General features: G+C 40.1%; 3 protein-coding genes and 1 pseudogene across 4 annotated transcripts; 2 read left to right on the forward strand and 2 right to left on the reverse strand.

The window, feature by feature from the left end:
- Positions 1 to 6,582: 6,582 nt before the first annotated feature.
- Positions 6,583 to 15,756, reverse strand: LOC104807813 (E3 ubiquitin-protein ligase UPL3). Its single transcript, XM_010533237.2, has 18 exons — positions 14,432 to 15,756; positions 14,021 to 14,131; positions 13,803 to 13,919; positions 13,545 to 13,715; positions 13,311 to 13,472; positions 12,799 to 13,047; positions 12,594 to 12,715; positions 11,075 to 12,494; positions 10,561 to 10,656; positions 8,790 to 10,337; positions 8,469 to 8,693; positions 8,276 to 8,380; positions 7,979 to 8,059; positions 7,824 to 7,892; positions 7,614 to 7,742; positions 7,274 to 7,393; positions 6,985 to 7,180; positions 6,583 to 6,899 (listed from the first exon to the last, which is right to left on the reverse strand). Exons 1-17 carry the CDS (start codon positions 15,305 to 15,307, stop codon positions 7,115 to 7,117), a joined length of 5,667 nt encoding a protein of 1,888 aa, XP_010531539.1. The 5' UTR covers positions 15,308 to 15,756; the 3' UTR covers positions 6,583 to 6,899; positions 6,985 to 7,114.
- A 203-nt stretch (positions 15,757 to 15,959) lies between these two features.
- LOC104807814 lies at positions 15,960 to 19,459 on the forward strand (annotated as a pseudogene).
- Positions 19,460 to 19,635: 176 nt separating this feature from the next.
- Positions 19,636 to 22,635, reverse strand: LOC104807816 (26S proteasome non-ATPase regulatory subunit 4 homolog). Its single transcript, XM_010533238.2, has 10 exons — positions 22,544 to 22,635; positions 22,309 to 22,422; positions 22,095 to 22,200; positions 21,760 to 21,874; positions 21,460 to 21,672; positions 20,951 to 21,227; positions 20,736 to 20,832; positions 20,221 to 20,324; positions 20,065 to 20,133; positions 19,636 to 19,923 (listed from the first exon to the last, which is right to left on the reverse strand). Exons 1-10 carry the CDS (start codon positions 22,553 to 22,555, stop codon positions 19,879 to 19,881), a joined length of 1,152 nt encoding a protein of 383 aa, XP_010531540.1. The 5' UTR covers positions 22,556 to 22,635; the 3' UTR covers positions 19,636 to 19,878.
- Positions 22,636 to 22,815: 180 nt separating this feature from the next.
- LOC104807820 (rhodanese-like domain-containing protein 19, mitochondrial) lies at positions 22,816 to 24,584 on the forward strand. 2 transcript variants are annotated; one of them, XM_010533243.2, is made up of 7 exons: positions 22,816 to 22,904; positions 23,335 to 23,439; positions 23,527 to 23,604; positions 23,681 to 23,754; positions 23,825 to 23,895; positions 24,058 to 24,111; positions 24,183 to 24,584. In XM_010533243.2, the coding sequence occupies exons 2-7, from the start codon at positions 23,417 to 23,419 to the stop codon at positions 24,300 to 24,302; spliced, it is 420 nt and encodes a 139-aa protein (XP_010531545.1). In that variant the 5' UTR covers positions 22,816 to 22,904; positions 23,335 to 23,416; the 3' UTR covers positions 24,303 to 24,584. The 2 variants fall into 2 exon arrangements, with proteins under 2 accessions (XP_010531545.1, XP_010531546.1); XM_010533244.1 differs by lacking the exon at positions 22,816 to 22,904 and adding an exon at positions 23,016 to 23,182.
- Positions 24,585 to 24,615: the final 31 nt, after the last annotated feature.

The raw sequence follows: 24,615 nt of genomic DNA on the forward strand, positions 1-24,615 counted from the left end.
TGTATATGAGTTATTATAACATATTTAACATGTTTTTATTAATCGTAATTGGTATGTGTTTTTATTATTCGTAAATCATATTAGAAAATAATATAATCTACCCTAACCTAATGTGTTATAAAAAGTGTACTAGAATTTTGGGGTTTCTTTTGGGAGAACATGTATTGTAAAACAAAATAAAGTGCTAAATTCAGAGAGTTGCGAATATTAGTTACTAATAAAAATTGTTATATGGACTGTTTATTCAAGTACGACGAGTGTGTAACTAGTATAACCACTTAACTTCATGACCACTTTGATTAGTGTAATCGTACAACCATTTCACTGGTATGTGCACTTGACGAATGTGACCCATTTAACTAGATTTATCAGACTAGTCAAACTGGTCACACCATTCAAGTGCGACTAGAGTGACTAGTATGACTATTTAGCTTCCATATGATTCATCTTCTGTGAAAAATATTGATTTCCACTTTCTAACTGAAATCCTAATTTTTTTATCCATATAACTCCTCCTCCTTCTCCTTCTCCTCCTCGGAACCTTCTTCTTCGTCTTCTTCTTCTGCGTTCAGCCTAATCTTTTGGATACTTTTCGCAGTTTAGACCAGAGATAATAGGATGTTCGGTGATCGAGTATCTAACGGGTACACTGTCCAGAATAAACCACAACTCTTTCACATTTCCTTCAAGCTTTAGTGCGCGATGTATAAGGACAGACAACTGAACCATCTTTAATGTATCTTCACATTGAAGATGGAAAATGTGTCGAAATTGTGACTCTTTGTTGAAATATGTACATTCTTCGTTTGTTAAAGCCTTTTTAAGAGAACGAATAGTTTGAAACGGATAACACTTTGTTGTAATCTTGGAAACATGATGAATGTCGTTAAAATCATATACAAAAGAAACCTACAAAAAGAAAGTTAACATTTGTTATCACTTTTGTTTCAGTAGTGATCAGATTTAACAGACTCGTCAAACTTGTCAAACTCGTCATACCATTCAGGTGCGACGAGTGTGACTAATATGACTAAATTAGCATCGTATACAGTTTGACGAGTGTGACTGGTTGTGACCAGTTTTACCAGTTTGGTCAGACTAGTCTAACTCGTTATATCTTTCAAGTATGACCATTGTGACTAGCACGACCATTTTGTCACACCGTGACAACTTCAATATGACTCGACTTTGTGAAAAACATGATTTTTCACTTTCTAACTGAAACTCTAATTTTTCTGATTTATAAAACTTTACTAATATGACCTAATATGACTCAATTGAACATTATAATCGTGATTCGAGTTCCATATTACTCGACATTGTGCAAAACAATGTTTCTCACTTTTTTACCGAAATCTTTATTTTTCTGATCCATATAACTACATAAATATGACCTATTTTACTCGATTTTGTTTTCCTATATTGTTTATTCAAACACACAGACATGAAATTCTAATAAAAATATCTCTCTTTCTCGGTGAGTTCAAATACAAACCTGGATATATTCGTAAATAGGAGTTGAAGACGATGAAGGAGACGAAGCCATCTGAAGTGATAAGATATTGCAAAAAGAAATCGCAAGAAAAATCGCCGAAGAAAAGAGAAATCACACTCTATCCGTTAGAGTTACAGAGAAATCGTAAGAGAAATTGCGGAAATGAAGAGAGAGAAGAAGGAAACTGTTCAATATTTGACTTTTCTGTTTTTTTTTAATTCGAAACCCTAACACGTGTCTTTTTGAATCATATAATTTCATAACTTCTCTGGTATTTGTTTTATTTGTTCTCATCTTGACACGTGTCCTTTTCATTAAGGGTAACAATGTCTTTTTATCATTTGAGAGTTTTTTTTTAAAACACTAATTTTGAAGGGTATGGGTTGAAGTCTATGTGCACATTTAAAGGTATTCTTGTAATATTGCCCTCTCTCTCCGTCTCTCTTCGCTCTCCCATCCCTCTCTCCTCAAGCTTCTCTTCTCTATCCTTATTTCTTGATTAATTTATTATAAAAAAAAAACGAAATCTCAAAAAATCTCATCCAATAAACAAAAATCTCGTTGATAGATAATTTATCATTTTAAAATTTGTTATTCATTTTGGGTATTTATAACTTTTGTTGTTTTTGAATTTATATTTGAACTATATGATACAGATTGAATCAAATAGATCAAACTGAGCAAACTCTCAAAACTGGACAAACTCGCAAAACTCATCAAAATGGTCATACTCATCAATCTAGTCTCACTCTTCAAACTGATCATATTACTCACATTATGTGTTTGTTTTATACAAATATAATGAATACATGATGATAAAAGAATTATAATTATTTATTACAAGTCTTGTCATAAAGGGGTAGTGAAAACAATGTCACAAACGTATGAGTGAAATTTTGTATTCCTGTAATGACATAATAAAGATATTGTATTAATACATTCCATATTTACATTTGTATTAAATTTTTAGGGTTTCGTTGAAAAAACGTACATTTTAAAAAAAGTATCGTATTTAGAGAGAGGATTATTTTCAACTTAAGATATTTGTTTTATGGGGTGATTATTAATATGTTTCCAATTTATACGTGATAAAATCATGAAATTCAATAAAGTGCGACGGTTTGATTAGTTTGACGTTGCGACGAGTCTGACGGTGAGACGGTTTGTGGAAACAAAATATCGATTTAAATAATGTTCTGAAGATTCAATGTGGTATATCTGAGTTATTATATATAACATATTTAACGCGTTTTTGTTAATGGTAATTCATGTGAAAAAACAATATCTTCTACCCTAAGATAATATGTTACACAAACTCTATTGGAATTTTAGGGTTTCATATGAGAGAACATGCATTATCAAAAAAAATAAAAGATGTTAAATTTAGAGATCTAGGATTAGTTTTAATCCAAGATACTTGTTCATTGGGGTGATAATCAATATGTTTACAATTTGCAATTATTGAATTTGCGAAATTCGATAAGGTACGACGGTTTGACTAGTTTAACGGTGCGACGAGTCTGATGGTTTGACGGTGTAATACCCTGGATCCCGAAGTAAATATTTAATTATTTTCGAGAATAAATAATTAAATAAATACGTATAATAATTCATGAATGGAAGTGAAAAATAAAATGGAAAAGAGTACGAAGCCGGAAAACGTCAAAAAGGATCGAAAAATAAGCGAAGAAGAATGTTGAAATTTATCTTCAGTCCGAACCTGACCAGAAACTGGTCAACCGGACCAGGGTTGGATCGTCGGACCAAGACGAAGAGGAACGGACCGAAAAAAGGGAAGATTGGAAAAGTGAAGTTGGTCTGCCGGACCAAAATCTGGTCAGGGTCGGACCAACCTACTCAGCCCATCAGACGGACCTAAGGGAAGAAGAGGCGGATCGAAAGAAGAAATGGAAGGCTGGTCCGGCGGACTGACGGGGCTGACCAGAAGTCAGTCCGCCGGACCAGAAGTTAGTCCGAGAGAAAGTACCACATAGGACCAAAGGAACGGACAGAGAGGAAGAAACGGAGTATGGTCCAGAGCTGACAAATGTGGTCAGCCGGACCAGAACACTCAGTCGGACCGAAGCGGGCGTCAGCAGACCAAAAATCTGTTTTGGTCAGCTTGTAATATCCCGATTTCCGAATAAGATAAATCCATGTAAGGTGATTGGCATAAACATCGAATCAAATGACAAGTGGGACTAAAACACGTCGAAAACGTCGAAAAACGAATGAAAAATGGTCTAGACCGATCGGTCCAGAGGTAGACCGATCGGTCCAGGGAAAAAGCGAAGAAAAGACGAAAAATTGGCCAAGACCGATCAGACCAGAGTGCAGACTGATCGGTCTGCATGTTCACAAGCCAGACCGAACGGTCTAGACCAGACCGAACGGTCTAGGGTATGGGGAGGAAAACGCCGGAAAACGCTGATTTTCTTCCACTTTTGACCACGATTTTTTTGCGACAAATGTGACCCACGCGCCGTCGGCTGCCACTTATCGCATAGTGCGTGAATGGACTGGCCCTCTGCCCCATTTTCGGGTCTGAACTCTCCCCAGAATCGGGCTTTTAACCGGCTCCAACAGGTGAAGATCACCATTCTGTAACCTAGAGACTGGTCCTTCGAAAAACAGAGGAAAAGAGAGGAAATCGGGGGGAACCGAGGCACAATCAGCTCGGGAAATCGAAGAGGATCAACCTTAGGAGGTTTGTGGAGAATTTCGCAGCGTGAAACCACCTGTGGAACTCGCACAGATTCGAAGAAGATCACCTATTGCAGAAACAAAAAATGTTAAATTTCGAGATCTAGTATTAGTTTCATTCCAAGATACTTATTCATTGGGATGATAATCAACATGTTTATAATTTGCAATTGTAAAATTGCAAAATTCGATAAGGTGCGTGGGTTTGACTAGTTTGATGGTGCAATGAGTATGACGGTTTGACGGTGCGACGAGTCTGATGGTGAGACGGGTTGTGAAAAAAAATATCGATCTAAATAATGTTTTGAAGATTCAATATGGTGTATATGGATTATTATAACATATTTAACGTGTTTTTATTAATCGTAACTCATGTGAAAAAATAATATCTTCTACCATAAGACAATGTGTTACACAAACTCTACTAGAACTTTAGGGTTTCGTATGAGAGAACATGCATTGTCAAGAAAACAAAAGATGTTAAATTTAGAGATCTAGATTAGTTTCAGTCCAAGATACTTATTCATTGGGTGATAATCAATATATTTACAATTTGCAATTGTTAAATTTGCGAAATTCGATAAGATGCAATAGTTTGACTAGTTTGACGGTGCAACAAGTGTGACGGTTTGACGGTGCGACGAGTCTAATGGTGAGACGATTTTTCGTCTGTTAACACCATTTTTAGAGACTGAATATGTCTTTACAATGAAGATGGAAATATGACGAAACTGGACTTTTTTGTTGAATTATATTCATTCTTTGTCTGTTAACGCTTTTTTTATAGAATCAAATTTTTTGGAATTGAACCAAACCGAACTTTATAAAATTTTCGAAAAACTGAAACTTTCTTAAGAAACTCTAATTTTTTTAACAAAAAACGAAATCGAAACGCACCGAAACTAGAACCCAACTGAACCGAATAATATACGGTACTAATATCGTACAAAAACCAGAGCACACCCTTAATGCATACTATACATATATATATATATATAAATACTTATTTGTATACATATATACATACTATACATATCGATATATATATATATATATTTATCAATATGTGTGTATATATATAATATTTATACGTCTAAATACATATATATATATATATATATATATGCAAAATATACGTATATTTATACGTATCAATATATATATATATCCGTTGGAAAATCCGTTAGAAATCGATGATATTTTTTGTAGTGGACTAATGTTACTAGCTTGACCAGTTTTATCAAACTAGTCAAACTCGTCAAACTGGTCACATCCTCTAAGTGTGACCAGTTTAACTAGTGTGATTGTGTGACCACTTCATTGATATGATCATTTGAGAGGTGTGATCAGTTTTATCAAACTAGTCAAACTCGTCACACCCTTCAAGTGTGATCAGTGTGACTAGTATGACGACATGACTTCGTAACCAATTTTATTTGTATGGTTGTGTGACCACTTCACTAGTATGACCACATGACGGTTAAACCTGTATGACCAGTTTTATCAGACTAGTCAAACTTGTCACACCTTTCAAGTGCGATCAGTGTGACTAGTGTGGCCACTCCATTAGTACGATCATGTTGACAGTGTGACCGTGACTCGACTCATATGAATCGATTTTGTAAAAAAAATATTTCACTTTCTAAGTGAAACCCTAATTTTTCTGATTATACAAATCCACTAATATCACCCATTTGACTTGGATTTATCTCTCTAATAGTTTACCCAAAAAGCACACATGAAATTTAAGAAAATATCTCACTTTTTCGGTGATTTTAAATTGAAACCATAAATAAATATCATCATAAATAAAAGCTGAAAATGATAAAGACGAAATCATTCTGAAGAAGAAACCGCAATAAAAATCGCTAAAAAGAAATCGCACCGTCTGTTAGAGAGAAATCACAAGGATAAAAAAACGAAAAGAAACTGGTCAATATTTGATTTCTTCGTTCTTTTTTTTTATTATTTCAAAACTTACACGTGTCTTTTCAAAATGTTTGATTTAGTAATTTCTTTTTTTTTTTCCTTTTACAATTTGATTTTGACACATGTCTTTTTCATTATGGATATTAATGTCTTTTCGGTGTTTTTCCATGGGTATTAATATCTTTTCGGTGTTTTTTCATTTTTTTTAAAACCCTAACATTTCGAGGATAGTGCTTGAAGTCGCTGGTGCCAAGGCATTTTTGTAATATTCCTGGCTTTAAAACCCAAAAGAAAAAATAGAAAAAGGAAACTTAAACTCTAGATGACCCAAATTTTGGAAAGAATGAATGAGAAGGAACTCGCCATTGAATGCCCCGCAGTTTCAAGTTTCAAGTTTCGGTCTTCTCGCAACGGAAGGCAATCATAGTTTCGGTATATCACTTGTGCTGCAAAAATGGTAACACTGTTTAGCTCTTACTTTGACTGAATCAGATCGGTACACCAGCGATTACAGCGAGGGCTATTTATTTCCTGAAACAGACCGTACATTATGCAAGTGACAAAAAAAAATTGACTACGAAGGAGCGCTGAGCAAAGTTGACGTTTTCAAGTTTTAAAGACCAAATGAAATGAAATTCACCGTCATTTAGAGAGAGAGAGAGAGAGAGCCCTAATTATCCCTCTTATGTACATCAAAGAAGAAGAAGAAGAAGAAGAAGAAGATGAAGAAGATGAAGAAGAAGAAGAAGAAGAAGAAGCCTTCCTGCGGAGCCTGCAAACACCAAAATCAATGGCGTTAAGACAAATCCAAAGGAAGGGTAGGAAGAAAGAAAACAGCAGGCAGAGAAAAGGCATACCTGCTTCTGGGGCATATACTCCGCCTCCTTTTGCAGTAAAAAATCAAAATCAATGAGAAGCATCTCTCTCCCTGGGTGTCTTTCCTTGTAATGTACATACAGAATAGAGCCTGACTTTGGTTAAGATTATTTAAGACAAGTCGAAAGATCCTTGCCCTTCCTTGATAGCATACAGCAGTTTCTTGTACATGATTTCCTGTTTCACGGCACAACCTGTTAGTCAGGAGGACGACTAGACTCGGACAACAAAGACGATACAAACAGACAGAACAAGACATAAAAAGCAAACCTTTGTAGAGTATGGAGGGAGCTTAAGGTAGTTTGCGCACGTCATGACGCTGGGCAGGTCATCGTCGGCTGTCTCTGAAGCCCCCATTCCATTGGATGCTGCAGTAGCTGTTGACGAGTGCTGCAGAGCATACACCAAACAAAGTTTATTTAGAACCAAATGGGTGTGATCTCCCCCCCCTCCCCCGCCAAAAAAAAAAAAAAAAAAAGTTTGTGAATGCAGTATAGCATATCCGTAGAGATACTGAACAATTTTTTTTTAATATGAATATACCAGCAAGGATTCAGTCCCCGAAAACAACACCTGGCATGTTAGAACAAAACCAAAATATAATCTTTACCTTTCTAACAATTGTTAGCTTAGGATTCAGAACCGCCAAGCCACCAGGAGGAAGCCTGGGAGCTCCAGTAACAAATTGGCAGAAAGCCCTCTGCTGCTCTGCTGTAAATTCCCCCATTATCTCCAGTAACTAGAAGGTGAATCAGAATCAGTGAGGATAATAATGGTGACCAAGAAGAGATGGGAAATAGTTCAAAAGAATCAGTCATACATTAATTATTGCAGGACTCTTGGCAGTATAACCATGATCAAATTTGATATGTTCAGCTAGTGTCTCGACCTGCAGGAGAAAAAGTGTTTAGGAGTATCACAAGTTTAATGGCCTCAAGTCTTATAACTATAGAATACTGGAAAGTTCAACTTCACCTCCCAGAGCTCTCTTCGACCACAGAGCAAGTAGTCCAATTCAAACGGTGTGAATATCCGTAGAGATGTGATGTCAAACACCTGCTAATTTTGAGCAATTCAATGCAAACATGCTCCCAAACAAAAATAGCAGGAAGAGTAAACTAGAATAGAACACTAAGGGGTGCTAACTTCAAATCGTACTGAAAAGTACTTTTCTATATTCATTGAAGAAGTAAGAGGCGCCAAAGGAAATTGGCAAAAAAAGAAAAAAAGAAAAAAAGAGAGAGAGACAGTCGAGCATCCGGAAAAGCTAACCTGATTGAACCCAGATCTGAAAGCTTCTATCTGTCGAGCAATTCCTGTCTTAACTGTCGCATCAACAACCAGGGATATATACTCCTCAAGGCTATTAATATCAACCTGGCAACAAAATATATACATCAGGAATCTTTAACAAGGCTCAAACTAATAGCAGAAAAGATGTAAAAAGTAAGCAAAAACTGTATACAGTTTCATCTCCTGGTTTCAAGATGTAATTGGGATAACCAGGCAGGGTGAAGTCCAAGCAGAGGTCTTCTATCCGTGATCCACGGAAATGTAAACCAGAAACCGCATGGCAGTTGTCACGACCTACTGATTCCAGATACTTTTTCCGGCCAACAAGAACATACAGTTCTTGCAAAGTCTTGCCAAGTTCAGTATCAAATGAAGCGATATCATGCAAATCAAGCTCCTGCATAAGTGAAGAAATTAAATATTATCTTATCAAAGATTCAAAACATAATAAAAGCCAAAAGCCATGGGACCAAGCGCACTAATAAAAACTCACATGGTCAAGAACAAGCTTATAAAATGCTGTAGACAGTGGCAGGTCCAATAGACGACCATCTTGAAGGGCTTTCGCCATGACACGCCCTAGAAGCCGGAAATACTCTATTACTTTATGTAACTGACTGCCTTCGTAAGCATCCGCATTCGGAGTCCAAGGTCGAGGAAACAATCCAAGAGGTGCTTGAACAACATCTCCGTCAGTAGCGGCAGATGATTTCCCCTTCTTACTTTCTTCTCCAACCGTTTGCATGGGAGTCATGTCTCCAAAATTTGATCTCCACATCCCAAGCGAAACTTTTTGCAAATCATGGCTCAGAAGTGTGTAGAACTCAAGGGTAGGACCCAAACCAGTGCCAACTTCACCAAAATACTCTACTTCAAGCACAGCCTTTTGACTAGAATACATCTCCATAACTTTTGCAGCAGAATCCAAAATCCTATTTCGGGATACACGGACTTTTTGACGCTGTAATCTCCCTATCCTCATCTCTCTTTCATTTGTAGACCCACTACCATCAGCACCTTGTTGTTGTTGCAGGCGATACAATGCTCGAGACAATCCGAAAGCAGTGGAGTAGAAATATTGTCTTCGGGTCTCAAAAGGAAACAAGAACGGACATGCTCTGGTCAGCTGGTAGCACCAAGAGGGAAGACTCCCACTGCACAAAGCAAGCGCATCTTGAATTTGCCTGGCTAATTTTGGGGTAAGTTTACTATTTATGAATTCTTCAGATGGAACCCTAGTACCAGTTGTATGCAACTCATCTAGGCTTGTAATTTTACCCTCTGCAAAATCATCAGACACTATTTGAGCTCTTAAACGAGGAGCAAGCTGATTCAAACCCTCCAACACACGCAACAATGCCAATATATTATACGTAGGATTTGACTTCTCAAGATCACATGGAAGTTCCCCTTGCAAGATACTATCCAGAAGAGATGCCCTATATGTCTGAGATTCTGAGCTCAAACCAATGGCAGATTTAGTCGATTTTGATGGTGTTGTAGAACTTGCTCCGCCAACTGACATCCGATCCACATGGTTGTCCGCCCTCTGGTACATAATGGTGTAAAAATCGTTGTATCTGCTTCCATCACTTGAGATGAAATCACTGCCACCAAACCTCTCATCATCATCTTCATTCAGCATAAGTTGTCGCTGAACAGCCTGATAAATCGTCAAATGCCTACCAAGTTGCTTTCCTCCAGAACTAAATATCAGCTTAGAGGGTTCATCAGAACTACGGTATAGAGCGTGCCCATGCCGATCTCCACTCCCCCTGATAGATCTACCATTGGTAGATCCAAGCCCAGCCATTGCAGCTGCAGCAAAGGAGAGGGCACCTCTGGTACCATACGAATTCCTAACGCCGGTATCAGTCAAATCAGAACCTCTTGCTGCAGCTGCTCCACTGGTGGCACCCGGAGTTGGATTTGTTCGACCATCACTGGTTGTATGGCCATTACCATCATCATCAATCGAGTCCCCCAATTTCACATCATGCACTTTATCTGGCGTGCACAAGGGGAGACTATCATCAAGAACCTGAAAATGAAGAAAATATGCTCAAGGGAATATAGTAGAAAACAAAGTATACATTTAACACAAAAAACCAATACAGATTCTTATCAACAAGGTAGTTACATCTGCAACCGAAATATAATGCAAGTGATTGTAATTCATACAGCTAGCAAATTAATTTATGTCAGCAGAATAATGGTAGCGCAACATAATATAAATGGCGGGCATAAGACAAAGGACAACTTACATCTTCTTGATCATCATCTTCATCATCAGAGATATCATCCTCTTCAATCACCAATGCATCATCAATATCCACAGGAGACATATCCAATTCCTCATCCTACCAAGAAGTATACAAGTAAACAACAAATGAGAAGGAGGTCCTGCCGATAACACTCAACACAAACGACAAAGCACTTTACAAAGAACCAAAAAAAAAAAAGATAGAAAATAACAGTGATAACTACCAAAACTAAAACACCCGAAAAACAAAATTAGATATAGAGAGGCAAAGCAGCCCTACCACCACCATTAATAGCCAAATTTTATTTCCAACGCCAACAAAGACTAACCCAAGATCTCTATCCTCATCAATATAAATGAGTCGAACTAGTGGCAGCACTCCCAAATTCCCAATCAACTATGAACTAGATAATTGACATCTATAAGTACATGTAAGTAGAAATGTGCACTGCCAAACAAGGAAGCTGAGCAAACTTCATGAAAGATGATCTCACCACTAATACAATGAATCATACCTCAGAACTCGAGTCCGCACTAACTGGTTTCATTTGTGCATCTTTGTCAAGTGCAGCTCTCCTTCGAGAGCCACTCCTCGTTTGTGGCCCTCGTAGATCTTCCTGAGCAGACTTCAAAACAGCTTTGCCCTTTCCTTTAGAAGAGCTGATGCCTTTCTCATGCAATGGTTCCTTCTTTGGTGTATCACCTATGTTTATTGCTGATCTAGATCTAGAAGAATGGCGACGAGCGGTTGAAGCTGGAGTGGAAGATGATGGTGATGAAACACCGGTACCACCAGGCATTGTCCCTGACTCAGAATTTCCAGCAGCCACAACTGGCTTTAGACCAGATTCACCTCGCTGAACTCGGGGCCAAAGAAATTCTTCAACCGCTGCTATGCTGGCCAGTGGATCTATAAGTACAATATTTGATGAGTAATCACGTAGAGATTTCTCTCCTTGGGCACGACATAGTCGCAATTTTAAAGGGTGAGCCAAAGCACTCAAGCCAGACGAGAGGCGGGCACTTCCACCTAGAGATCTTGAGGGATGGCTAAGCACTACTGGAAAACGCTCCATCGAAGATAACGCATTCTGAAGCTTCTGAACCATAACAGTCATTGGGGGAATCTTTCCCTCATCAACATTAGAAGGAAGTGCAACTTCAAGGAAAGCCTTGAACCTTTGGAGCCCTACGTGGCGAAGTTTAGGCAAATTAGCTTCAGAGATCTTCTCCTTCGAAAAATATCCACACGAAAAATAGTTGAGCAATGCTGCAACAACACCACTACCGATAAACTCAAACGTAGACACACCATTCCCTTTGCTTAGATCCCCGAGTATCTCAGAAACGACAGCAATCAAGTTCTCTTCCTTGCTGGCAGAAAAATCACCCAGACATGGCACAGAAGCCCTAGATTTTCCCTTTGCTTTCACCTTTTGATCATCTATACCAGTATTTAGCTTCATGCAAAGATTCTTTAAATGTATAAGATCATCTGTAACTCCAATTTCAAGATCCCCTCCATCTGATGGGAAGTATTTATCTTTGAAAGCTCTAGCACATGAGCTAACAGTTTCCCTCAGCATGAAGCTGGCTGTAGGAGTATCCATCGAATTGTGGGATGCACCTACATTCATTGAAGCAGAATTCTTGGGATCAGTAGATGAATTTCCATCAGAATTAGCATTGCAACTCCGCCGCCGGTAGCGCCTTGATCGCGCAGAACCAGGAATACAATCATTATCCTTGTCGACAGGAGAAGCCTGAGAGTTTGGTTTACCAACCAAAACAAGCTGATCGACAGCATGAACAACCCCTTCCCTAACAAACATTTTAGAGAAAATTCCGGGAAGCTTTTCCATCAAAATCTTGGCAATTTGGAGGGCAGGAACCAAGACTTGTGGATCTTTCCACGCCAAGACACCAGCCAAGAAGCTACACCAAGGGAAATAGAAAAAAACAATCCAGTAAGCAGACGCATTTATAAGTCAGAGACTCAGAAGCAAACATGACTGAGTTCATCAACCAACATACCCTGATATATTTGTAACACCAAGTAGAGATTGAATCATTTCAGGAGTACTGAAGTACATCAACTTTCCAATAACAGAGAGGCATTTATGGCGAATAGAGCCATTGACACTAGAACCATAAATCTGTTAAAAATAACAAAGATTTGTAAGTACACAACAGTTCACGTGATTTGTGCACCATGACATTGCTAATGCAGCAAAATTACCTGTACTAGAACTGGAAGAAGATCCATCCCAAATTGCTGCAAAATTTCTGGGCGATCATCCAGTAATTTCTCTCTAGGTGAAGCATCTGGAACATTTTCTTCTGTATCTTCTTGTTTTCCAGAATTTCTTTGAGGAGATCTTTTGACTGCGGAACCTTTCATAAAAATATTCGAGCTAGCTGGAAGGGAGATAACACCTTGTGGTAATGGAGGGAGGAGCTCATTCGCCAGGTTAACTATCTCAAAAATCTAACCAACATAACCAGAAGTTAGACTCTAAAAGACTGAAATGACACAACGAGCGCAAATCTCCAGATATATTTATAGCACTTGTGAATGATAGGCCGAAAACCAGAAGAACTGAACAAAGCAAATTGAAGGAACATAAATTTCGTTTTAGTTTCTTCTAAATGGATGAAGCGTCCGTGTCAGCTCCACATCCAATAATCTATAAGCCAGACATGGAACAGAAATAAAATGGAGCAGAATGTGATATCAAGCAACACCCGTACCTGGTCAGCGGGTCTGCTCAATGCTGGAGAGACAGATACATTTGCAGAGACACCAGAACCAGCCAGAATATCCTTGAGAATGCCACTAATACCAAGAAGAAGCAATGTTTTGGCTCCAAGAGGAGATCCACTTGCACAAGTGGAAAGCAATCGGATTAACCCCTGCACGTGTTGAAAGTGAAAATTCTATCCTACAACTGAACACAGAAGAGAAAATAATAGATTAACACTTACTGTGTAAGTTGACACGCTAAGAGATGCTTGCCCACCTCCTGAGCTGCTAATTGATATAAGAGAGGCAGCTTGAGTCACCAGCCCATGATCACATAGTTCATCTAATTTATCGGGACATGATGCAAACGCTTCAGCAATCCGCGTAAGGCAAATAGAAGCATATTCCAACACCTGCCACCATTTGAATGGAAGTCAGAAGAAACTAGGCTAAAGCGCCAACTCCATAATCTCATTTGGAAGGGCAAGAACATCATTTACTTTTGCATCATGATACTGAAGCAGGTTTGTCAACAATGGTACAGCTTCCATGACATAATCAGCCGCATCAGAAGGAAGCTTCTCACACATGCTTGCAGCAGTAGACAGTGCCACACGCTACAACAAAGTCAACAAAAAAATTAGATACATTTTCCCAGGTACAAGTATTGCCTGTGCATGTTCATAAAGTAAAACAAAACAACAACAAAATTATTCACCTGAACTCCAGTGGAGAAGAAATCGAGATAAGAGAGCACTGCCATGAGAGCACCAGCTCGCAAACACGCAGTAGGGTGCTCCTGAGATATCTTTTTGAGAGCCTGCAATGACTGTAGACCCGTCCAAAATACAAGTAAAAAGTCAAGCATAAAAAACCACCAGAAATGAGTAGCAACCTCAGGCAAATGCAAAGTTTGAAAGAAAGCCTCGCCTGAATCTAATGCAAGTATCTTTTCTAGAGTATAATCAATAAAAGAGATATAATATTAACTGATAAGCAAATTCTGCAATGCGATGCAATTCTCATTTTTAATTTTAGGCAAGCTCGATTAACTGGATTTCATAATTCCCAGATTTCTATCTAGTATCCTAAGTTCAAAGAGAACTGAATTTATGAAAAGAAAACCAACCTGTTCAGCCAAGTCCATGTATTCTATGGTAAGCAACCTAGCAACGAAGCACGACACCGCACCGTAGTGCACAACCGCAGCACAAGATGAAGGCAAAACGTCGCATAGATGGGTAAGAGCCCTCGCTGCAAGAAGCATTATATCGGGATTGCTCTCATGGTTAAGCAGACCGACAAGAACTGGCACAAACGAATCCACTGAGAACGTGCTCAGAGAGTCTTCAGTCCCTATGGATAGCATATCACAAAGCTGGGTTAGAGCCTCGACCTGCTTCCCTTCTTCTCCATCCGCGCGCAGACCAGAGAGTATTTTCTTCAACCTCCCATTCAAGTGGGAAGAGGAGGCTGATCCGATACCCGATGATGGAAGCAAGTCATCCAGTCCAGCTCCAAGCTTCCTCAACAACCCTTGAAGTGCACTACTTGCAGAACTCATGTTGGGATGCATAAATCCCACATTGCCATCCTCACTGTCATTGTCATCGTCCTCGCCACCACTCCTACCACCAGCACCCATGGTATCAAAATTAAGTTGCTCTCGGCCTCTATCTCTATCTCTATCTCTATCTCTAATCCTGATTTCATGCTCCTTCTCCTTTCCCTTATCGGAGCTGCTATTGTCATTACCCCTGTTACCTCTGCCGCCTCGGCGATAACCAGAGGACTCCGTGGATGTGTCCATCGAAGCAGAAGCAGTAGCTGAGGAGCGGGAGGAGCGAGAGCGGGTGCTTGTGGTGGTTAAGGCGGTAGCACAGGAAGGCAGGGCGGGGGAGGAGAGACGAGCGCGTTTGCTGCGGGTGGTGGGACCGGAGGGCGACGAGGAAGAAGAGGGGGCAGTTGTGGAGGCCTCCGCCCGCTTGCGGCTCCGAGTTTCCATACAAAGGAAGGAACCCCAAGTGTGGGATTTGCTCGATCAGACAGATTCTGATCGCACACTCACTCGCATCTCACACGCGACACGGATTCTTCCACCCACAAAGAGAAGTTAACCAATTCTCACCAAAATTCACAAGCACGGAGGAAGAAAACCTTGCCAAAGTCCAGAAACCCTAATTTCCTCCGGAATCGCACAGCTCCACCGACCGAGGACACCGCCAAAAGGAACCTGATCCGAAGCCAAACCTGAACCTAGTTGTTCCAACACCTTATGATTCGAAAGCAATGGAATTCCGGAATACAGAATAGCAGACCAAAATCGAGACGATTGCAGAAACGCGATTAGAAAACCCTAATCGTTTGGGAATAAGGAGGTGAGAAAGGGGCTTTCCTCAATATATAGATGCGAATACGATATCGTTTTCTTCCTTCTTTTCTTCGACCGGCTTTTGCAAGTAATGGTTTGGATGCGCTACGTGTTTGTTCCTTTTTTATTTGCAGTTAAATTGTTTCTGTATCTACCATAAAAACTCTTCTTCATTTTCCCAAACAGAGCATTTATTCATAACATAGAGAGAAAAAAAAACAAAATTTATGAGAAAATTATTGTTAATTGAGAATTACTGGATTCATTTATTGGGAAGGAAACTAAGGAATATGATCCATCATGCCATCGGCATGTCATGTATGACCTACAAATGAATTTGCAAAGTTGCGTGGTCGAATACAAATTATGAAGAAAATACAGAGCCAATAATGAAACGAGCAAATCTGAGGCGAAAGTCCCGGAAGGGAACATCAATGCTTTGCGTGTCTTCCGCGCTTCCCGAATCCATTTCATGGACACCTGCGCGACTTCGTCAGCGTCAATGCCCGTAAATCTCACAATCCTTGTGAAGTTGAACTTCCACTTGTAGATCGGTTGCGAAAGCTGCGACCTTTGGGCCCTATCTCTTACGGATTGCTGTAGGAAAGGGTTTAACAAATGTAGGCGGCTTGGCCGTAGGAAGGAGAATTTCCTGATCTGGGTTTTGTCTGTGATCCCGTGAAAGTTCCAATTGTTCAGAAACCAAATCGAGATGGGCTTCTTCAGTACTATACTAGGGTTTTGCGGATTTGGAGTTGGAATTTCGATGGGGCTTGTGGTTGGGTATTTTCTTTTCATCTACTTGCAAGTTGCAACCCAGCGACGTGAAGGTTGGTTTTTTCCATTAGAGTATTTGTCGTTCATCCGTTCTGTGTATTCTATGCATGTGCCTCTGCGTTTACCTGAATGTCCATAGCCTAAATTTGTGAGGGGTTTTGATTGGTTATGTTTCACTCGCTTTAGGATCCTGAAATTCGCCCATTAGCTGAACAAGACCCTAAGGCTATGCAACGGATGCTTCCGGAGATACACTATGGGTGAAAAATCCAGATTTCGATCGTGTATGTGATGCAATTTCCATTCTTCTCTATACTCTCTACTGCCTCAGGGTTGACGTTTTGTCCCTCTTTTGTTTTAACCAGATTGATTGGTTAAACAGGTTCATAGAGTACATGTGGCCTTTTCTTGACAAGGTTCTCTGCTTATCAACTTACTCTTGTATTCTGTTGAAAGTTCACTTCTTCTCTTCCTTTCCTGAGTTCTGAATTTTTGGTGAGCAGGCCATTTGTGAGACTGCCAAAAACATAGCAAAGCCAATAATCGAGGAGCAGATAGTAGATACCCAAATACAAGATTGATTCTGTTGAATTTGAAACATTTACATTAAGTTCTTTACCTTCAACATTTCAAGCACTTAGCAATATATTTTCCCTGAACATACTTTCCTTCACATTGCAACTAGAAGCCAAAGGAAAAGTTGTTTCTTGTTCTTGACGGAAAACTGGGAGCACATACTAATGCATAAGATAATATTGAATTGACTGAGAGATTCACAAGTGTCTTTGTATCTCGTTTCAGGTATGAAAGTTTACATCACGGAAGAGAAGGAGTTGATTATGGAACCTTGCATCAAATGGGGTGCGAATCCTAATGTAGCAATTGCTGTCAGGGCATATGGGTTGAAGGCAACAATTCAGGTAATATAGTATATCCAGCCACAACATTTAAAAAAAAACAAGGAAAATTTGTGAAAAAATCATGTACTGGTTGCCACTTTAAGACACGAGCTTTCGAGGAAACTTTTTTAGGTGGTGGATCTCCAAGTTTTTGTCGAGCCTCGTATCACTCGCAAGCCTTTGGTCCCAAGTTTTCCTTGTTTTGCCAATATATTTGTGTCTCTCATGGAAAAGGTCTGCGGCATAACACATTCTCTTTATAAGATAGTTATTTATCATGAATTATTCTGCTTTTGTTTCTATATTGGTAGACTTGCTCATTGACTGTTGTTCGCTTCTCTGCAGCCACATGTTGATTTTGGGCTGAACTTTATGGGGCTGATCTTATGTCAATCCCTGTCTTTTACAGATTTGTCTAGGTTTATATGGTTTTTTTCCCTCATGATTCAGTTATCTGAATTTTTTCATCCAGAAAAATTGATTTATTGAAGTGGGTGGAAAAATGAATCGTCACAAGAATTGCACGCTCAGAATTTCATTCGTGGCAGTTTCATTGTCGTCGTGTTGACTGTTTCAGGAGCTCATTAAAGATCAAGTGGCATACATGTATCTCTGGCCGAAGACCCTCGTAGTTCCAATTCTTGACCCAGCAAAGTAGGCCATTCCTCCTTTTTCTTGCATTACCTATGAATGTTTTGTGTTCAAAACCTTCTTCGTAACCTAGCAAACTTAATTTTTAACATGCAGAGCCTACAGAAAGGCCCATTGGAATTCTCCACGTGAAGGTCATCAGGGCAATAGGGTTGAGGAAGGTTCTGTCCAAGAAGACCACTGTGAAACACAAAAACTTGAATCCTGAATGGAATGAGGAGTTCAAATTCTCTATTAGGGATCTTCAGACTCAGGTTCTAGAGTTCAATGTCTATGACTGGGAACAGGTAAGCTGCTACTACTGGCTAGAATCTCCCATGTTCGTAACTCGTTTTTCTCTGCCTTGAAAACCTTGCCCGTCTTTCTCTTGTAAGGTTGGCAAACATGGAAAGATGGGAATGAATGTGCTACCGCTGAAAGATTTGACACCTGAGGAGCCTAAAACCTTCAAGTTGGATCTGTGTAAGACTCTGGCACCCAGCCAAGAAGCACAGGCTCAGACAGAGAAGTTTCGTGGGCAGTTGGAGGTTGAACTCTTTTATAAGCCCTTCTCTGAGGATGAAATGCCCAAAGGTTTCGAAGAGAGACAGACTGTGCAAAAAGCTCCAGAAGGCACTCCGGCTTCTGGGGGCCTCTTTGTTGTGATCGTGCATGAAGCTCAGGACGTTGAAGGAAAGCACCATACCAAACCGTATGTTCGGATCTTTTTCAGAGGGGGAAGAGAAGAGAACTGAGGTAAGCATGTGTTCATACATATGTTCTCATCGTTTCTTGATTTTTTTGGTCAGACGAGATAAAGTTGTTGGTTACATTTGTCTTCCCCAAATCACCTAAAAGATGAATATTTGGGTCTTTGGAAAAGCATAATGAGAAACCGTGAAAGAAGAGAAATTTCGTCACTGAGGAACTAGTGTGAGATAAGAATATTATAAGTTGTGTGGTTGATACAACACAGCAAGTGAAGAAGAACAGAGACCCGAGGTGGGAAGAGGAGTTCACGTTCATGCTGGAAGAGCCTCCGGTCCGTGACAAAATGCACGTTGAAGTTGTCAGCACATCAACAAGGATAGGGCTTCTGCATCCAAAGGTGATACCATTGTGATTGTGATTGTGGCTTTGGAATGGAACTCCTGTGTAAGCGAGCGGGTGGGTGTGTGACTAGGCGCAGGAATCACTCGGGTATGTGCATATTCAATTGGGGGATGTGGTTCACAACAAACGCATCAACGACAAGTTCCACCTCATCGACTCCAAGAACGGAAGGATCCAACTCGAGCTCGAGTGGCGAACTGCTTCTTAAGCCACAACACTGGAAATAGAGAGAAAAAGCCTTTGCTGATGACTGTAAATGGCTGTTTCTTCGGTTAACCTGTCTTTTGTAAAATCTACAAGGCTCACTGCTACAAATTGGATACTTAAATCTCGGCATCAAATTTTGTTACGACAGTAGCACCCCAAAGTCGAGTGAACCCAATACCAAATGCCGAATGGCCACTCCCCTTTTCCTATTAGGGTATCCAGACAACGAAAAACACGAAGTGGAATTGAGGGACGTGAGGAGAATAAGGAGAGGCCAAAATAACAATGGCAACAAGTGAACATAAGGACATGAGGCACCTGCCCTTGCCTTAGTCATAAAACAGAGCAACAAAGTCGCCTATTAATTTGCCTTGTCATACAGAAAATTAAACGCACCCATTTTCCGTCCTCCTCTCATAAATCGCATGGAACACAAAACACAAGCTTCAATTTCCCATTCGTTCAATCATATTCTTGCTGATACAGGATTTCTGCTTCGAGGCAATAAGCTGCTAGATTTTTTTTTTCCCAAGAGAATATGGCCCTGAATGAGAATGATAGCAGAAAACCACAACCTTTTTACTTGTCATCACCAGGTTTCTTACTGCCTTCCTTCTCTTGAGACTGGAAATAGCACACAGCAAACAAATATGATTAATCAGGCTTTTCTGGTACGAGAAGGAAAATAGATCACGGCATATCATATGGATAATGGCTGAACAGATGAGGGAACAAAGCCATAGCACAGGTTTCATGACAACAGACCTTCGATTCATCTGGCAAAGAGGCCAGCAGCTCTCTCACAGCTGGATCATTTGGGTCAACTCCAGGAAGCTGTAGAAATTTGCACCTCCAATTAGAATTAGAACAAATGGTCTCTTGCTCTCGTTAAATAACTTTGAATTGTCCTGAATGACTTACGGATGAGAGGACAGAAGATATGAAAGCCTGATCACCAAGGAGATTGCTGGCTTCTGTGGGTCCACCAGAGCCTTGGGCATCCCCTTGCATTGACATTTGCAGAGCTACATGGAGAAAAACAAATTATAAGCCCAGATGTTACGCTGGACTAACAACCAATAAGACAGTTTCACTGAGAGGTTCAAAATTCTGAGAAATTTTGGCTTTTTGAGTTTTGAATCATGCCACTGACCTTGATCCTAGGTAAACCTAAAAATCTAAAAACCGTGTGATTGTGAGCTGTGGGCTTCTGGCCGCCAGAAGTTTTTTCCTTCATCTTCTTCTTATGTTAAAGCAGCTTTAAGAACCCATAAAGACACAACTAGGACTTGAAGACAATTTTTTTTCTTGTTGCCCATTTAAACAGGGTAAAATCTGTCACTATGCATCATACCACCCTAAATTAAGGCTTAATTTAGAGTTCCTAAGCGATTGCCTATGGCAATTTAGAACCAGCAACACCCAGCTGCACTTACCTAAAGCCAAATCCTGATCTTCATCAGTCGCTTCTGTCATGTTAACATCGCCTACAGACATAGCAATTGCCTGATCCAGCAGCGCTTTGTCCTCATCCTGCGACAAATTTAATAGTTAAAAATAGGCACAAAACCAATGTCTCCGCCAATTACAGTAAATTAAAATTAGGTTAAAGATGGGAACATAACAACGTGCATAATGATTAGCAGCCCACCATTGGCTCAGCATTTGTCTCAGTTTTCCTAGCCACTGTATCATGTGGTACAGAAGATGAGTCCCCTCCTTTGTCCTTCTGAACTGTTTCCTCAGCCGCCTTCTTAGCTGCAGCTTCTTGCCTAGCTCTCTCCTCCTCCATGGACACTCTCAGAGCGAGAGCCAGCTCCGGATCAAGATTTGGATCCACACCGAAGTCGAAATCCCCACCAGCTGCAGCTGCCGCCGCTGCAGCATTGTAAGTACCTCCACCCTCTTCTCCAGTGAAAACGGGTGTGCTGGATGAGATTCAAAAGTCATGCAGTTCCAGAAAGATTTAACATACAAACATTTGTAGATACCATAAACAGATAAAATCATTATTTGCTAAATGCCGATGCGCATGATACATATTGCAAATTCTATAGCAATGACAATATGTATGCCTCTCGAACTCAATTTCTTAAATGTTTAAAAAAAATACATGATTCCCATCATTAAGGTTAGAAACCATAAAACATGATGGGGTACCTGAGAAGGACATCGGAAAGAGCATTCGCACCAGGCGGGATGTGAACAATGTGGCTGCAGTCATTGTTATTAACAGCTGCAACGAGAGCCTCCAGTTTCTGTAGCTTTTCATCATCATCATCTTCCCCAAAATCAACAATGTCAAGAGCCACACTGTTCTTTTTCAGCTTCTTCCCTATCATCTCTAGTGTCTTCTTGTCATACTTGATGGGACTACAACCAAAGTTGAGATTGAGAAAATGAAAATCAGCAAGCAGTAATTACACAAGAAAAAAAACAATCTTTACACAAACTCAGTACCTTCCAGCAAAAACAATGATCCTCTGACGTTGATTCTTGTTTTGTCGATGCTTAAGAGCCAGCTGAGCAATCTGGACAGCCGCCGTCAAGTTGATTTCTCCTCCCAAATCAAGACCTGGAAACAGGTGCATGTAGCAAAGCCAGTATCAAGAATGTTAGAAAACACCAAATTCAGGTAGCATAGAAAACACCCCAGAAATAGAAGACCCAAAAACCATGTAGAATACACGAGTTGAGCAAATTCAACGCAGAACCAAAAAAAGCAAGGTAAACCACACAAAGTCTTGAACCGAAATACATAAAAAAAAAAAATCCATCGGATCTTAGGCGCATACCATGCATACAAGCCAAAATTTTGCCAAGATCCGAGGTTGGAGTAGCCAAGACCCTAACTCCTTTCCCCGCCATTGTCAAAATCCCGACCGTATTCTCCGGGTTCGACTGAAATTTCAAGCATCAAAACCCCAAATCACAATCCGATATGAAATCTAGCGCAAATCGGAACGGAAACCCTAATCATAAACAGAGAAAATGCTGAATAAAATTCACCTGGGTTTTAGCTCCACAGAGAAGATTAACAGCCTCCGTCTGAGCCTGCAATCTAGACGGCGAATAGTCGCCATTACGCATCCACTCGGAGTTATCGATGCATATCATAGTTGCCTGAGCAGAACGATACGGATAACCATCGAACGAAACGAAAATAAACGAGAGAATCACAGATCATAAAAGGCAGAAACGAAAGAAGAGATGGAAATACTCAAAATCAGGAAATCAGAGATACCTCGAGAACCATCTTTGCTGCAACAAGAGAAGCGTCGTGGGGAAAACTTCTGTCCCGAAGCGTAGTGTGTATTTATATGGGCCTAGCCTTCTATATTTTAGTTTCCTTTATGGGGCTTCATCTTTTGCGTTTATTTCAATTGAACCACAAACATTCGTAAGGAGCATCATCTCCCTTGTATTTAGTGAAAGTGGGCTGGCCCACATCTGTTGAGTTTAGGGCCTTTATAGGGCCAAGGGTGATTTAGACAAATCGCACGGAGGTATCCCCTTCCCAATGTTGGATCTTTGAAGAGTGAGGTTCTGCTTTTGGGGAGCGACATATAGGATATAGCCTCAGCAAGGAAAGGAACATCGACCAGGTTGGCTCTCTCTCTCTCTCTCTCTCTCTCTCTCTCTCTCTCTCTGCACATGATCGAAAACTTATTTCATTGAAAAGGGTTGACTTTTGGTGAGCAATCGAAATTATCTGACATTGTGATGGTTTTCTGGATCTAAGCAGTTCCAACTTTATTCTCTCAACCTCAATCGCTTCCTTCTTTCCACTGGAGATTGTATCGTATTTTGTCCAAAAAAAAAGTCAGAGCTTTAATAACTTTGTCGTGATATCCACCACTCAAGCACGTTGACGTTGGAACAGGTTTAGAAGGAATCTAACACAGAGGGGCATTCCAGATAGCAATTAAAATTCTCAAATGATTAAAAAGTCAACTTATGTGTTATTCTCTTGCAACAAAAAAAAAAGGATGATGGGTTATTAAATTGAAAAACTTTTGTTTTCTTCCTCTTCAGCTTGCTTCATATATCACACCACCAGCAGCAGCAGCAGAAGAAGAAGAAGAAGAAGAAGGAAGATCATCTCTCTGGGAGGATCATGGGAGAAACAAACAGAAAGAAGTGAGAATATTGTGATTGATAATGTTCAGTATGGCAGCTATATAGTTTACACCTGAAATTCATAGTTCAAGATTGCTACATGCATAGGGTCGAAGATGTTGAGACTGTTGATGTTTATACAGCCAAAGGTCTGCTCAGCGTTGGCCATCGTTATCTCGATGTCAGGTAACTTCTTCTGTGACCTCAACAATCCCTATTTTTATCTAAACGATGATGGTTTCTCTAATGATTGATTATACAGAACCAAAGAAGAATTCGACAAGAGCCATGTCGAGGACGCTTTGAACGTTCCTTACTTGTTCCTATCCGAAGAAGGTAATTTCTTGCATAACTATGGAATTTCTTAACCATACCATGTGATTCCATTGTTTTGGCTTTTTAACAGGTCGAGTGAAAAACCCTGATTTCCTTGCACAAGTGGCTGCGGTCTGCAAGAAGGATGATCATTTAGTTGTGGTCAGTAAAAACCGATTTGTGCCTCTCTTTTTTTTAATAATCTTGTGAGTTCAAATGTTTACTGGATGGAACTCTCTCTCTCTCTCTCTCTCTCTCTCTCTCTATATATATATATATATATAGTACTAAATTGTGGGCATTTGATCATATAATATGATGAAGGGTTGCAACTCTGGAGGAAGAGCGAGTCGTGCCTGTGTTGATCTTCTCAATGAGGTATGGAATCTGAATTTAAACCATTCCAAACAAAGAAGAAGATGATATCATGGTAGGTGTGTGGAATGCAGGGGTATATACATGTGGTTAACATGGGGGGAGGCTACTCGGCCTGGGTAGACAGCGGATTTGCCGGTGGAAAACCGGCGGAGGAGCTCAAGATTTCTTGCAAATTCCGCCCCACCGATTAAGAAAAATCCCCCCCCCCCCTTTTGAAAAATGTTTGGTTCGATATTCTCTTCATTGGACGGGTTTTCCTGTTTGAGTTGTAATAGTTTGTGTGATGTGTGTATCTTGTAATAAAGTGAGTCGTCTTCGTCACGCCATGGGGTAAAATTGGTCCATGGGGGGGAGCGTGCGTAGCAGAAATGAGAGCCTTTTGAACGAAAAGGGAAGCATTTCCACATCCCACAGGGCACGCTGATGGTTGCATACATGTGTGGACGTGTGTGTTGAACACTGTTTAGTTGTGATGTCCATGTTCATCCTCAAAGCATGTCCAAA

The sequence above is a fragment of the Tarenaya hassleriana genome, unplaced genomic scaffold (assembly GCF_000463585.1).
Source record: "Tarenaya hassleriana unplaced genomic scaffold, ASM46358v1 Cleome13, whole genome shotgun sequence".
NCBI classification, from domain to species: Eukaryota; Viridiplantae; Streptophyta; class Magnoliopsida; order Brassicales; family Cleomaceae; genus Tarenaya; species Tarenaya hassleriana.

What these genes read in the sequence shown, in the direction of transcription:
- LOC104807813 (XM_010533237.2), bottom strand. Translation starts at nt 15,307, where the DNA reads ATGGAAACTCGGAGCCGCAAGCGGGCGGAGGCCTCCACAACTGCCCCC. An exon ending in TTAGCGTGTCAACTTACACA is followed by an intron (nt 13,473 to 13,544) that starts GTAAGTGTTAAT and finishes CAACACGTGCAG; the next exon opens with GGGTTAATCCGATTGCTTTC. An exon ending in TTCTTCCAGTTCTAGTACAG is followed by an intron (nt 12,716 to 12,798) that starts GTAATTTTGCTG and finishes TATTTTTAACAG; the next exon opens with ATTTATGGTTCTAGTGTCAA.
- LOC104807816 (XM_010533238.2), bottom strand. An exon ending in ATCATTGTTTTTGCTGGAAG is followed by an intron (nt 21,673 to 21,759) that starts GTACTGAGTTTG and finishes CTTTGGTTGTAG; the next exon opens with TCCCATCAAGTATGACAAGA. An exon ending in CTTTCCGATGTCCTTCTCAG is followed by an intron (nt 21,228 to 21,459) that starts GTACCCCATCAT and finishes AATCTCATCCAG; the next exon opens with CACACCCGTTTTCACTGGAG.
- LOC104807820 (XM_010533243.2), top strand. Translation starts at nt 23,417, where the DNA reads ATGGGAGAAACAAACAGAAAGAA. An exon ending in CATCGTTATCTCGATGTCAG is followed by an intron (nt 23,605 to 23,680) that starts GTAACTTCTTCT and finishes TTGATTATACAG; the next exon opens with AACCAAAGAAGAATTCGACA. An exon ending in AGGATGATCATTTAGTTGTG is followed by an intron (nt 23,896 to 24,057) that starts GTCAGTAAAAAC and finishes AATATGATGAAG; the next exon opens with GGTTGCAACTCTGGAGGAAG.